A 14033-nucleotide genomic window follows, 5' to 3' on the forward strand; every position below is an offset into this window, starting at 1 on the left:
ATATATATATATATATATATATAGTTAATTTTATTTTATGGTATCTATCTGTAGGGAATTAGGTGTATAAGGACCAAACTAACAAGTTAGTAAAAGTAAACTAGCTTGAGCCTGGAAGGCCTATATAAAATTATATTAATGAAAATGGAAATAAAATAAAAAAATGATAATGAAAAATAAAAATAACAATAAAAAACGATAATAAACAATGAAAATAAAAATGTAAATAACATTCTTCCACTTGGTCATCGGTCTGCTACTTCTTCAGGGGCTTTGAGCAGACTGATAGCCAGACTAAAAGAATGTCTCATACCTACCCGTTGCAGAACCGATGACCAAGTGGAAGAATGTTATTTACATTTTTATTTTCGTTGTTTGTTATCCCCATTTTTCATTATCATTTTTTATTTTTATTTCCATTTTTCATTAATATACTTTTATATAGGCCTTCCAGGCTAAAGCTAGTTTACTTTTAATAACTTGTTAGTTTGGTCCTTATACACTTAATTCCCTACAGATAGATACCACAAAATAAAATTAACTAATATAATTTCATGCACGTATAATGCCTAATTGCCCCATGTATAATAGCAATAACATTGCACACTTGACGTGTACCTATTCGGGTAAACTTTACCAAACAGTAAGAACATTACACACACACACACACACACACACACACACACACACACACACACACACACACACACACACACACACACACACACACACACACACACACACACACACAAATAGATAGATAGATAGATAGATAGAATCAGATCTAACAGGCAGAAAAGTGAGTAGAGGTACCACAAAGTAAAATAAATTGCTTAGGGGTGCCATTATTAAAAAAAGGTTGAAAACCACTGCACTAGCTGATCCCGGAGAGTTACCAATAGGTTCGGTCCATGTACTAACTAGCAGCCAGCCTGCACCCGTTTTAGAGCCGTACCATTGAAATGTAAGGAAGTTTGGATCTCACCATGATGTCCATCATAACCTCAAAAGACATCAGTCGTACTGTGTGATGGAAGAGATGGGGAGGTTTGACCGGAACTTGGCTCTGGAGACTAAACATGGGTTCCACTACTTCAAGCCTCCAATAAGCAAAGTGGTGGTATTGCCTGGTAACACAGAGGGGCGGCATTTTTTTGTGTGGTGCCCACACCATACGGAGGAATGCAACTGCTTATGTTGATTCACACATGGGTGGTCACCCACAGTGTGCTTGTGCATGGGGGTTATACCCAGGATTACTAACAGTCCCACCATCGTGAAGGTGAGACTGTTAGTAATACAAGCAGAGGACTTGGCTGTCACAGACCGACCGGACTTTGCCGGTCACCCAAATATCAGTTCCATCAGCATTTTAGACTCCCAGTTAGCAAGTACAGCTCATCTGGCATATCTGAGAGAATGTCTGCGACAACCTCAAGGACCAGGTAAACGAGCAATTTGTATTAGACATTATTCAACTAGGTGGAAAAATTAACCTATATTCGGATATGAGCCAGAAATAAATCTGGCTCATATCAATTAATTTAGTTGGGGCCAAAGGAGGACAAAAAGATGGGATTCCAAATTAAGATGTCTCTATGCAGAAAAATCATATCAAAACATAGAACAAATAATTAGAGAAAGTGAATTTAACTGTGGTTCAGGAAACTGACAGCTAAGATTTCATTAAGAAAAAGAAGTAGAAGTTAAAAGAGTAAAGATGGTTGTTGTTGTTGTTATTTGGTGTTTTAGGAGCATTAGCAACTAAGGTCATATTGCTCCGGGATATGCGGTGGTCATTCCCTGACCTTTCCGTATCTTCCGTATTTGGTGGTGACGGGCTCGAACCCCGGTCTAATCAAGAAGCGTGTGCTACGCACTGCTGCTCCTTCCCACCTGGCTACGGAGGCGCCAGTAAGTAAAGATGGAATTGAGTTTTATCAAGGTTAGAACTGCAGCAATAGATGCAATATGAGTAATGGTTTGTGAAAGGAGTCTTATGTTCTCTTAAAATCAAATAAAAAAAACTTACAGCTAATTCTTCTTCCTTTCCTGATTTCGTCGTAACATCAGGAGCTCTAGGAGTAATGATGCATACACCTGGCCGCGATTTGAGAGTTGACTGCTGTGAAGAACTTCCACTTGTAGAGGCAGTGGAAGGCGTGTTATTTGATATTGACACTTTTTTGTGGGGGCTAGCAGCCTGTTGTGGCCTGACAGCTGTGAGAAATTAAGTTTTCATGGGATTAATAATTAAAGTACACTACTGTGGGTTATTATGAAATAAAGTATGTTAAACAGTAACATAAATTGCTAAAAGTCAATAATGATTATAGATTTTATATTTCAATAGAGAAGGTGAAGTTGAAAATTAAAGGGGCACTATACTTTTTCATATAAATAATGTGACTTTATCACAATAAAAACAATTTTCACCCTCTTTTACAAACAGCAATATTCTCACAAAATAGTTAAGGTTTGAAGTTTTCTTGCCCAATACAAAATAATACAGATTTCAAATCACAGTAGTGTTAAGACCACTTCAAACAGTTTTAACATTACCTTGGATTAGTTATTTAATAAGCGTATTAAATAGTTATTTAAAAATTTTTTTCTTGTATAATAAGTAAAATAAACCACTTTCGTTTAGTTTTTTAGGATTTGAGAACTATTCTTTTATGTAGTAGTTGTACAATAAGTATCATGTGATTATTATTTCAAAAATCATTACAATTAGGTTTCTACAAACGATGGCAAATTTTTCCTCCATATTGTTAAAATAAAGGATCAGTATAATGCAAATAATTAAATACAATTATATTCAAAATGAATCATTTATATTACAAATCATTTATAATTAGCATTAGTAGAGGCATATGATGCAAGAAAGCAAGCTTATGCAGCATTAGCCAAAAAAAAAAAAAAAAAAAAAAACACTTCCATTTTACCCCTCCATTTGTTCGAAATACCTGTCCAGCTGAGCATAAAATTTATTTAGGCAATCAACTTCCACAACAAGGGATGGAAGTCTGTTCCACCAACCAACTACCCGCTGGCTAAAGGCAAATTTCTGCACATCTATCCAACATCTGTCTTTCCTCAATCTGAATTTATGCCCTCTCACGTGATTATTCTGAGCAAGAGGAAGAATCCCATCGTCATTGAGCATGCTCAAACCATTCAAGGCTTTATACACCTCTATCAGATCACCTCGCCGGTGCCTAGTCTCCAGACACTGTAATTCGCAAAACTTAAGCCTTTCTTCGTAAGCGCAACCCTTTGTTCTATTCACTAATCTTGTTGCCCTTCTCTGTATTTGTTCCAGCAGCTCTACATCCTTCTTGAAATGAGGCCTCCAGACCTGTATACAGTACTCAAGGTGTGGCCTGACCATTGCCTTATACAAGGGAATAATCACCTCCTTATCCCTGCTAGAAAAATTCCTGTATATCATTGACAAGACACCATAAGCTACTCTTGCAGCACGTCTGCACTGCTCAGAGTACTTCATATCTGCCTGCACAATAACCCCCAGGTCCTTTTCATTCTCTACCACTGTCAGTGTAGTACCACAGAGTTGATACATTGCTCTGGGGTTGCTGTTTCCCATATGTAGTACTTTACATTTGTCAATGTTAATCTTCATTTGCCACCTTTATGCTTTCTTCCATCACATGCCACTACTACTACTACTACTACTACCACCTCTCAGCCCATCTGCTCAACGTTTCCAGATCCTGTTGCAGCAGCATAGCGTCAGTAGTCTCCTTAACAACCCTGCCAACCTTTGTATTGTCAGCAAACTTGGACATTAAGCTTGATATACCATCATCAATATAATTTATAAATACCGAAAACAATAATGGACCCAACACTGAACTATGAGGGACTCCACTAATAACATTAGTCCATGATGAGCAGTGTCCATTGATTACCACTTTTTGTCTTCTCCCAATCAACCATCCCTTTATCCATAGCAGCAATTTGCCTCCAATGCCACACTGCTCCAATTTGGGCAGCTGTCTTCCATGTGCAATAGTATCAAAAGCCTTTCTAAGATCCAAATATATAATATCAAAGTTATTCCCTGCATCCAGTTCTTTTGTGACTGCATCATAGTATCCAATCAAATTGGTCAGGCAAGACTTCCCCTTAACAAAACCATGCTGTGTCCGAACTATAACTGAAGTCTTGTCTAGATGATCCTGCAGTGCATCTTTAACCAGTGCCTCCATTAATTTTCCTGGAACAGAAGTTAAACTCGCAGGTCTATAATTACTTCTGTCAGCCTTTCATCCTCCTTTGTGAATTGGGATCACATTTGCACATCTCCAGTCTATGGGTACCTCCCCTGAGTCCAAGGAAGCTCTCATAATTATGGCTAAGGGTTTGCTTACTTCCTTTGCTGCCTCCGTTAATATAACTGGATAGATCCCATCCACCCCAGGTGCCTTTCTTGTGTTTATGTTCAACAATTTCTCCTCCACTTTACTCTCAGTTATTACAAGATTATCTAGCTTACTGCCAGAGTTGAATACACCTCTGGCATTCCCCTCACTGAATAACCCCTCATTGTGTGAATGTCGATGCAAAATATTCATTTAGTTTGTTAGCTACCTGAGCAGGATCATCAACGGTTGAACCATCAATACCCAGTGGACTAATTTGATTAATCCCCTTCCTTCTAAAGTTTACATAAGTAAAGCACTCTTTGTTGTTTTCCTTTGCATCCTTTGCCAAAGATTTCTCATAATCTGCCTTTGCCTACCTAGCCTTCTTTGTAACTTGGTCACAGATCAGCTTATATCTATCATAGGCTTCTGTGTCACATGTTAATTTATATGTATCCCATGCATTTTTCTTCTCTGCCATATGTCTCATTAGTTCATCTGACATCCATTTAGGCCTAAACCTTGAACAATATTTCTTAGTTGGTATGTAAAGCCTAGTAGCTTCCAAGATAAGTTCTTTGAATGCTTCCCATTTTGAATTTACATCATCATCATGTAACATCATCAGTTGGTCCCACTGGATAGAATTTAAATACCATCGTAGTTGCCATTATGAAAGCAAAAACCCCTCCCTTTTCCCCTGATGGTAGTTACTTCATTGAGTAAATCCCACTTCAGCACACTGTGATCACTGCCACCTAGTGGTTCATATACCTGCAGATTCGTAATGCATGAAGAATCACTACTGTTAACCATATCAAGAGTATTACCCTCTCTAGTTGCCTCCCGAACATGCTGATGTAGAAAACAATCATCCAATAAATACACAAAAGCCTTGCTAGTGTGTGAGTGACCAGCCCCCAAATTCCAGTCAATATCTGGGAAATTAAAATCCCCCATAATAAGACTCTGATTTTCTGGCCCACTCTATTTCCCTGTACAATTTCTTATTATACTCATCAGAGTCATTAGGCCTATAGCACACTCCTACTCTCAATTTTGATCTCCCAATGCTTATGTCACACCAAACTGCCTCGACACTGCACTGTACACCGATGTCGACTGGCTTCACTTCCTTGGATTTTATGTGTTTCTTTACTAATAGCTTAACCTCTCCTCTCTTCCTATCCTGTCTATCCTTTCTCTACACATTATACTCCCCAAATTCCAGTTCTGTATTCCTTATATCTGTGTGACACCACGTCTCAGATATCCCAACAATATCTGCCTTTGATGTTTTGAGCAATACCTCAAATTCATCAAATTTATTTACCAAACTCCTAGCATTGGTGTATATGCAAGTATACATGCACCTGTTTCTATTTTTAGCTACCCTAACACAACCCATGTGTTTATTTGTACCAAAATGACTCCCAGCAGTCTCTGAAATATCCTGCATTCTGTTTTCCTGGCTGCTGCTCATTCCAATAGAAGCAATGCAAGAATCACTTTCACCTCTGCGAGTGGCTACTGTTAATCTATTAGTCCTTGTATCCCCCCAAGCTAGCAGTTTTCCGACCCACCTAACACTGCCTCGATAGCATCAGCAAATATTCTGGCACCTTTTCTATTTAAGTGTATCCCATCCCTGTAGAAGCAGTCTCTCCTGTTAACAAGTATAGACCAGGCTGAAAAAAATTCTACCCTTGAGCCTTGCACAATCTTTCCAGGGCCGAATTGATCGACAAGGCTCTCATCATATACTCCCTCCTATCGTGTCTGGGCAGAATTGTGAACACTTTCAAATTCAACCTTAATGCACGGCTTTTTTTCAACAGTAATCTGTACTTGTTAAGTAATTCTCCTGGTCTCCTGCTCTTAATATCATTAGTGTCAACATCATGTAGGAATAGTAGTAGTAGTAGTGGCATGTGATGCAAGAAAGCAAATGTATGAGCTTATACAGCATCAGCCAAAAAAAAAAAAAAAATCACACCATTCCCTCCAAATGCCTGTCCAGTTCCTCCTTAAATTTATTCAACCTATCAACTTCCACAACGACAGATGGAAGCTTGTTCCAGCAATTAACCACCCGCTGGCTAAAGGCAAATTTCCGCACATCTATTCTACATCTGTCTTTTCTTAATTTGAATTTATGCCCCCTTAGGGTTCGTAATTTGAACAAGTGGAAGGATCCCATCAGAATTCAGCGTGCTCAACCCATTCAAGGCCTTATATACCTCAATCAGATCACCGCGCAGGTGCCTAGTCTCAGCCACTGCAATTTGCAGAACTTAAGCCTCTCTTGGTAAGAGGATCCCTTCATTCCCCTCACCAATCTTGTTGCCCTTCTCTGTACATGCTCAAGTAAATCTACATCCTTCCTAAAATGAGGCCTCCAGACATGTACAACTATATCACATTTTGTGCCCTTTTGTACAACTATATCACCATATTGCAAACTTTATATGATGAGTAATTGAGATATTGGATCATTTTATGGAACTAAACCAATATCATTTAGGTGGTCCAGTTATGAATAAATGAATGCATAATAATCAATATTTCTCAAAGCATACTCTAAGTGGCACTCAGCGGTTGTCTTTCAAGTGCAAACTTGATAATGAGCTTCAAGCTGAGTTCAAAATGTTGTTCAAAATTGAGTGAATTATTTGGATGTCTTTGTAACCTTTTGCCACAAACTAATAAAGTTACATTTACAATCAAATAATTATGTTGAGTGAAGTTAATCTAATTAGATTATATCCAAGGATGCTTTTCATAAGAAATTGCATTTTTTAATTAAATTAATTGAATTGATTTCCATTGTATGTAATAAAGGTGAAAAGGAAATAGCTAATCGACTTTTTTACCAATTCATTAATAACATAAAAAATAACTGTTTTCACTTCCCTGCATATGCCTCAATGTAATATTTGGTCAACTTTTTGTAATATATTTTACATATTTCTTTCTGAATTTTAATAAAATAGGAAATAAAACATGTATTTCATGGATCCTATGCAAATAACAGAATAAACAAAGAGCAATAATTTATTATTTGATTATTCAGTAAATCAACATCAAAACATGAACTCAAAAAACTCTTCAGAAAGCAGTCAATGCTTTTTGAAGAGGAGATGTGCAGTGCTCAAGCCAAGAATGTTTCTTTTTCTGTGCATGTGCCATACCACCCATTCATTCCTGAAATCAACATACTGCCATAAAAGTTTTCAGTGTTGTGTCCTTTAATAATATATGGCAAAAGCTATATGCTAGAGAATTATAAAACATTACTGTACAAGTAGGGCTCAGCCTCAATATGTACATAGCAATGAGCAAACTAAGTTTTCTACTTAGTGCATCAATCTGATATTGTGAATGCATTCTCCAATGAAGAAGTTTATTTAGAGTAGTGCAAGTTTATTTAGAGTAGTGTAATATTAAAACAAATTAGGGCAAAGTGCCTTCACAATATGAGATTGCTGCACTGAGTATAAAATATAATTTATTCAGAAGCATAATGAGGCTGTACAATACTTGTGTAATAATTCTGTATCCTTTAGTAATTTGCATACAATGAGTTCAAAAATTACATCCATTTTTCCCCCAACATACATACAAAAATATTACTATATTTTGTCTTAATTTTGTTGTCTGCGAAGATAATGCACCAGTATTGCATTTTTTTTTATTATTATTAATGGTTGCTGAATGCTGGTTACTAATTTTTCTAGTATATCATGAACAGAGAACCTGCCAGTAGAGTTGGTCTATGAGTGGATAGTGTACATATGCACACTTATTGAGAATGTGTCATTCTTTTTAGTTCGTATATATTTTGGGATGATAACTGGCAATCAAGATAAACATTGGCTCCATATAAAGTTTGCCACACTTGTTGAAAGTTGATGAAACTGAACTAAAATTAGAAAAATGCCTCTGCCTCTGCCTTTGTTATTTCCATGGACCATAGATGGCAAATTGTTGGAACAACTTGCCATCTAATCTTGTAGAAATAGTGTTTGTAAATTTAAGAAAGGTTGGAGAATACCTGAATGGAATCAGATGATAGGTCTCCCTCTCCCCAAAGGTTGATGTTAAATAAGTTTGGCTTCCTGGCATCATTTTGCTTTTATTCACACTAACAGTATTGAACATTCAGTGAAATATACCATTCTTTGTTCGTAACAGTAAATTGTAATGAACGGCATCGATTTAATTGTATCTCATATTGTGACTACCTGTTGCGAAGGTAGTCACAATATGAGATACAATTAAATTGATCCCATTCATTACAATTTACTATTATGAACAAAGAATGGTGTATTTCACTGAATGTTCAATAGTAAATTTAAATTTGTAATGTATTATGCCTTGTGCATTTATTTTTACTTATTAACACTAATAGTGTACAGTTTTAATAAGCTACTCCACTATCAAATAAATTTAGTTCCTTTTTGGTGGTCCAAGTATATAGAAGCTCAATATCAAGTTCAACTAGTAAAAGGATGAGACTCGTGCACCCATAACAGACAATGCAGTTCCCTTCTATTCTGGTTGCAATACTATTTGTGGTTTCTGATGTAAAATCAAATAAGAAATCATATAAGAAATACATTAATAAGAAATGTAATAATCATAATCATATAATAATATAAGAAATGAGCCTTGAAAGGCTGTGTGCACACATAGCTTTTAAAATTTCTACTATGTGGGTTATTTGCAGGTTCTTTATCAAGTAGTAAAGAACCCACAAAAATGTAGAATAATGAATCAAATTGTTTAAATTGCTGTAAATTAATCTCATCTAGTAGAAAATAAATTTAATTGAAATTTAATTTCAATAAACAAGTAGAAAATAAATTTAATTGAAAATCATAATAACTTAAGTGGCTGGTGATGACTGGTTACTAATTTTCACACTATGTAAAAAATTAAATACAACAAATTCATTTTCTAGAGACTATTCATGAATATGACATATGTTTCATATGACTTGAGTACTTTCCATTATTTCTTACCTATGTGTTTTGGTTGAGGCGTTGTGGGAGCACTTTGTGGCGGAGGTGCAGGAACACTGAAACTTTTCAGTGGATGGCCTGATGGCCTTTTTCCAATAGTACCAGTACTACCAGGCTCACCACTGTTGTTACCACTACCTGTTGTCGATACAAGGGTATTTGTATATGATGGATGTTGTCCTGTGCTCATTAGTGTGGCACTTCCCATTGACATCTGGGGTGGGGGTGAAGGTACTCGTCCTGTTACTGCTTCATAAGTTAGAGGGGTCTGTTGACCGTGTGAACTAGGCGATGGAAGCTCAGGTGTCACACCTAATGGGGTTTTATCATAAAATTTTCAGTTTAATTAAAATTATTTTACTTGAGGTAAATATAGTAAGCTGCAATGTGAATTATTTTTTGAAATATAGTACAAATCCAATCATTTTCTTAAAACTTTTTTGAATAAGACATTAAATATTAGAAATTATATATTTTGAAACTATGACTGACCTCCCATTTTAAGTATAGCAAAACCTTGATATTCTGTGGCTCATTATACTGTGTTTGGATATATTGGATATATTGTAGTTGAGATCATGTTCCCCCAGCAAGACATGATCTGATTTAAAAATATAAACTGGCATATAAAAAAAATTGTTCCAATGTCTCCTTTCACTTGAAAAACTGAATTGGTTAGCAGCAATGAACATTCATTCTAACCAATTCAGTTATTCAGGTGAAGGAAAGGGGAGAATGAAACTGTTGCTATGCTGGGGGATACCATCACACAAAGACTTGCAACTTCTTCTCTACCTCACCTCAACTAGACACAAAGTAAAAAATATATCAATAAAATAGTAATTATGCACAGGAAATGTGTAAAAGTAAACACCTACCACTGAGAGGGAAAGCAGCTATTCTATTTGCATATTGACAGTTGCAGAACAATGTGGTGTATTCATTTAGAGTAAATTTTTTTGTCAAGTGATAACCTTTCTTAGACTATGAAATCATATTCAGAATAGCAAAACCTGCTGACAGAACAGGAAGCATGAATGAACTGATGAATTGCTTGAATGTTGTTAGTTTATTACCAGTCACAGTTAATGTTCTCTGTAATTAGTATATAGTATACACTGAATCTGTAAAATTTTCTTTGCTGTCATGAGCACTTTCCATTCATGACCAAAAGAAGTGTACCCATAAAAGAATTGCTATTTTGTTATTGCCATTTCATATAAAATTGTTATTCTCTATGAAGAATTATTTCATATTACACAACAAATTCATAGAAAGCATTAATCATGCAATTTTAGAGATACTTTTTGGAAATAAATAAAGCCTTTTTTCTGTAATGGCATGCAGAAGTCTTTTTCTTTTATTTCTTTCATTGCAAAAGGGATCACAGTAGAAGGAAAGACTCTGATTATATGGGCTACAGAGCTTGGCAATCAGGCACCTCAGAGGTGACCCAACTGAGGTTTATAGAGTTCTGAGAGGAGTTAGTAAAATGAATGAAGGTGAAATTTTCACTGTTACAAAGAGTTCTGGAATTCCAACAAATTGTTGATTGCTTGAACAAGTTGCCTTTGCAGATAGCTGAGGCTGACAGTTTGAATAAACTCAAAAGCCAATAGGATAGTTATCTATGTGAAGAGGGAAGCACATAATTTTTACTTTCCTATCTACTTCTTTTTTTTTTTTTTTGGCAAGTACAATAAAAGCCTATGGCTTCTTTGCACTATATGGTGAATCTATTACTATTTTTTTGAAGTTAAAATTTTACATGGTGACTGCTGCTTATTTTATACAGCTCTATGCCCCTCAATTCTGAAAAGGAATTCAGAAAGTATGAGCATTCAACTCTGCTTAGCATTAACATACCATGTGATTTGTTTGTTTGCTGAATGGACCATATAACAATTAATTGTTTCTGTGAAGAACCGCAGTAATAAATTTTGATACATTTTATTCATTATGTTTGTTAGTTTGTGGCATTAAGCACAGATCAAGTAGGAAATTATAGGCTTCATCTGTGTTTGGTTATACTAAATGTAATAAACTCACTACAGTGTCCATTACAATGTCATCCAACCTTTGTTCTTCATCCTTCTTCTCAACTGTTCCTACAGCTGAGTTTTAGACTGCAAAGCTTGGCATTGAAACAGCTTAAGAAGAGGGAAGGGACCTCAGTGAGGTGTATAAGGTTCAGAAGGAGGTATATTTCTGGTTGCAGATCAAAAACCCACCCAAGAAAGGTGGTACAACAATTTGATTTGCAAAAAACCAATTTATGAGTAATGAACACTTTTTTCTTTTATACAATGTAAGGTGAAAGTAACATTTTCCAGAAATAGAAATATAAATATATTTCTTCCTTCATAGAAATATAAATATATTTCTATGAACTTTAGTTACTATATCAAGAAAACATTGAAGAGTATATAATAATGTTTTTTTTTTAAATAAACAATCTGTTATGAATAGCACTCACTATTTTCCTTACACAAAACAAATATAGATGAAAGATTTCTGATTTTTATTTGGTACTACTTTTTATAGGTTCATAATGCAATACGGAAATTGAAATTTTGTTATTACGTCAAGTACATAACATATAAAGATGCTGTAACAATTCAGATTTCAAATACTAATCCATTAAGAGTAGAAATATCACACTAGATGCAAAATTTCTGTGTGACATAATTTTTCTTTTTTTTTTTTGGTCATATACACTCACAGTTGCCAACAGATTATTTTCTAAAAATTTGTTGCCATATTAAGTATACATCCAAGAAAGTTTCTATGCTGATATTTTTTTTCTTTGTACAGAATGTAAAGTGGTTGCAAATTTTCTTCTATTTCGTAAGTAACAAATCTTCAAGGAATGTTATCTACTGACACTCCTTCATATAAGTTGCCAAAATCTGCCAAATTTTCTCACTGATCAGTTAATTCTCCGATTAAATACAAATATATCTTTACAACAACTAAAAAGAGTATCTAAGAATAACAACTAATAAAGAGTATCATGAAACAAATAAATGATGCAGCAAACTAGTTGAAATGTAACAAACCAAAAAGTTTCAATACTTTTTCAGTGAAGGTTGTGTAGATGTGTGTTGCAATTTCAAAAGAGTTATGTGACACAATTTTACAACAGACAAATGTCTCTGTGTAACAATATTTCAGCCATAAATAATTTCAAATTTTCAATAGAGAAATTAAATAAAACATTTTTATTTGAAGGTACACTGCATTTTAGCTGTATTGCAAAGTCCCCACTAGAGTCCTTTCCACAAACCACCAGAACAACAAAAATTTCTGTATTTAAGGAAGCATTCTTCATAAAAATGTTTTAGGCCACTTATGTAAACAGAAAACAAGGGGTTGAATTTAATCAACAATACTTTAAAATATTTATTATTATTAGTAGTAATGGCAAATGAAATAAGAAAGCAAGTTTTTATGGCATCAGCCAAAAAAAAAATTTCACCCACACATACCCTCCAAGAATCTGTTTAGTTCTTCCTTGAATTTATTCAACCCATCCACTTCCACAATAGCAGATGGATGCCTGTTCCAACTATCAACCACCAACTGGCTGAAGGCAAACTTCCCCACATCTACCATGCAACCATCCTTCCTCAACTTGAATTTATGCTCCCTCATGTGTAGTGTCAGCAAGTGGAAGAATGCCATTAACATTCAACTTACTCAATCCATTCAAAGCTTTAAACACCTCAATCAGATCTCCTACTCTCAAGATGCTGCAGTTTGCAGAACTGAAGCCTTTCTAAGTAAGAGCACGCTTTTATTCCCTTCACCAGTCTGGTTGCCCTTCGCTGCTGAATAAACTATCTTAATATTCAAGTGATATAAGAATGGTCATTATTAAAAGCTAGATTCCATGGAAAACCACCACGTAACATCCTTCTACAACTATATTAAACTTCTATCAGTTGTTGTGGAAGTGTGTAGTTTGAATAAATAAATTCATGGAAAAACTAGACAAGTTATTGGGGGGCATGACCAGGTGACGTGGGAAGTTGTTTTTTTTTTATTTTTTTGCTGACGATTTATAAATAAATTTGCTTTCTTGCATCAGATGTCACTATTACTACTATTACCACAACTAATAATAGGAAGCTCCCAACAATTCAGTCAATAATTCTTTTGCCTTAATTTTAATTTATGGCTCCAATCTTTAACTTCATTTATAACCATGTGAATTTTACTCACATTCATTTTACTAATGATTTTCAAGGATCAGATCCTCCTCTAAGGTATTTAGTTATGCTTTATACAGTAGAATTATGAATTTCATATCTTTACATGCAACATTTTTGAAAAATCATTATTAGGACACATGGATAAACTTGCTGCTTGTCCGAACTGAAAAGAGAACTTCTTGCCTGCCTGGATTGTAACTCCCCCACTGTTTTTAATTGAATTCCTCCTGGTGAATGAGTTATTTTTTGGTTGTTATATCACAAGTGCATCTTATATTTTGCTACATAAAAACAAAGCCCACTTATCTGACTATTGCTTATGCTTATCCAATCATCCTGAAAGAGAGCTGTTTGATGCTCATCATTTACAACCATTCCAATCTTTGTATCAACTGCAAATTTTG

General features: G+C 35.1%; 1 protein-coding gene across 3 annotated transcripts in view; it reads right to left on the minus strand.

The window, feature by feature from the left end:
• Nucleotides 1-14033, minus strand: part of fra (neogenin protein frazzled) — a 442642-nt gene that overhangs the window by 12997 nt on the left and 415612 nt on the right. For all 3 annotated transcript variants that reach the window (XM_090381703.1, XM_090381704.1, XM_090381702.1), the window contains 2 exons: nt 9416-9727; nt 2033-2220 (listed from right to left, as the gene is read on the minus strand). In XM_090381703.1, coding sequence (XP_090237829.1) covers nt 2033-2220; nt 9416-9727 — 500 coding nt within the window. The remainder of the gene's footprint in view (nt 1-2032; nt 2221-9415; nt 9728-14033) is intronic.

Source organism: Mastigoproctus giganteus, chromosome 9 (genome assembly GCF_048544385.1).
Source record: "Mastigoproctus giganteus isolate SK-2022 chromosome 9, ASM4854438v1, whole genome shotgun sequence".
NCBI lineage: Eukaryota > Metazoa > Arthropoda > Arachnida > Uropygi > Thelyphonidae > Mastigoproctus > Mastigoproctus giganteus.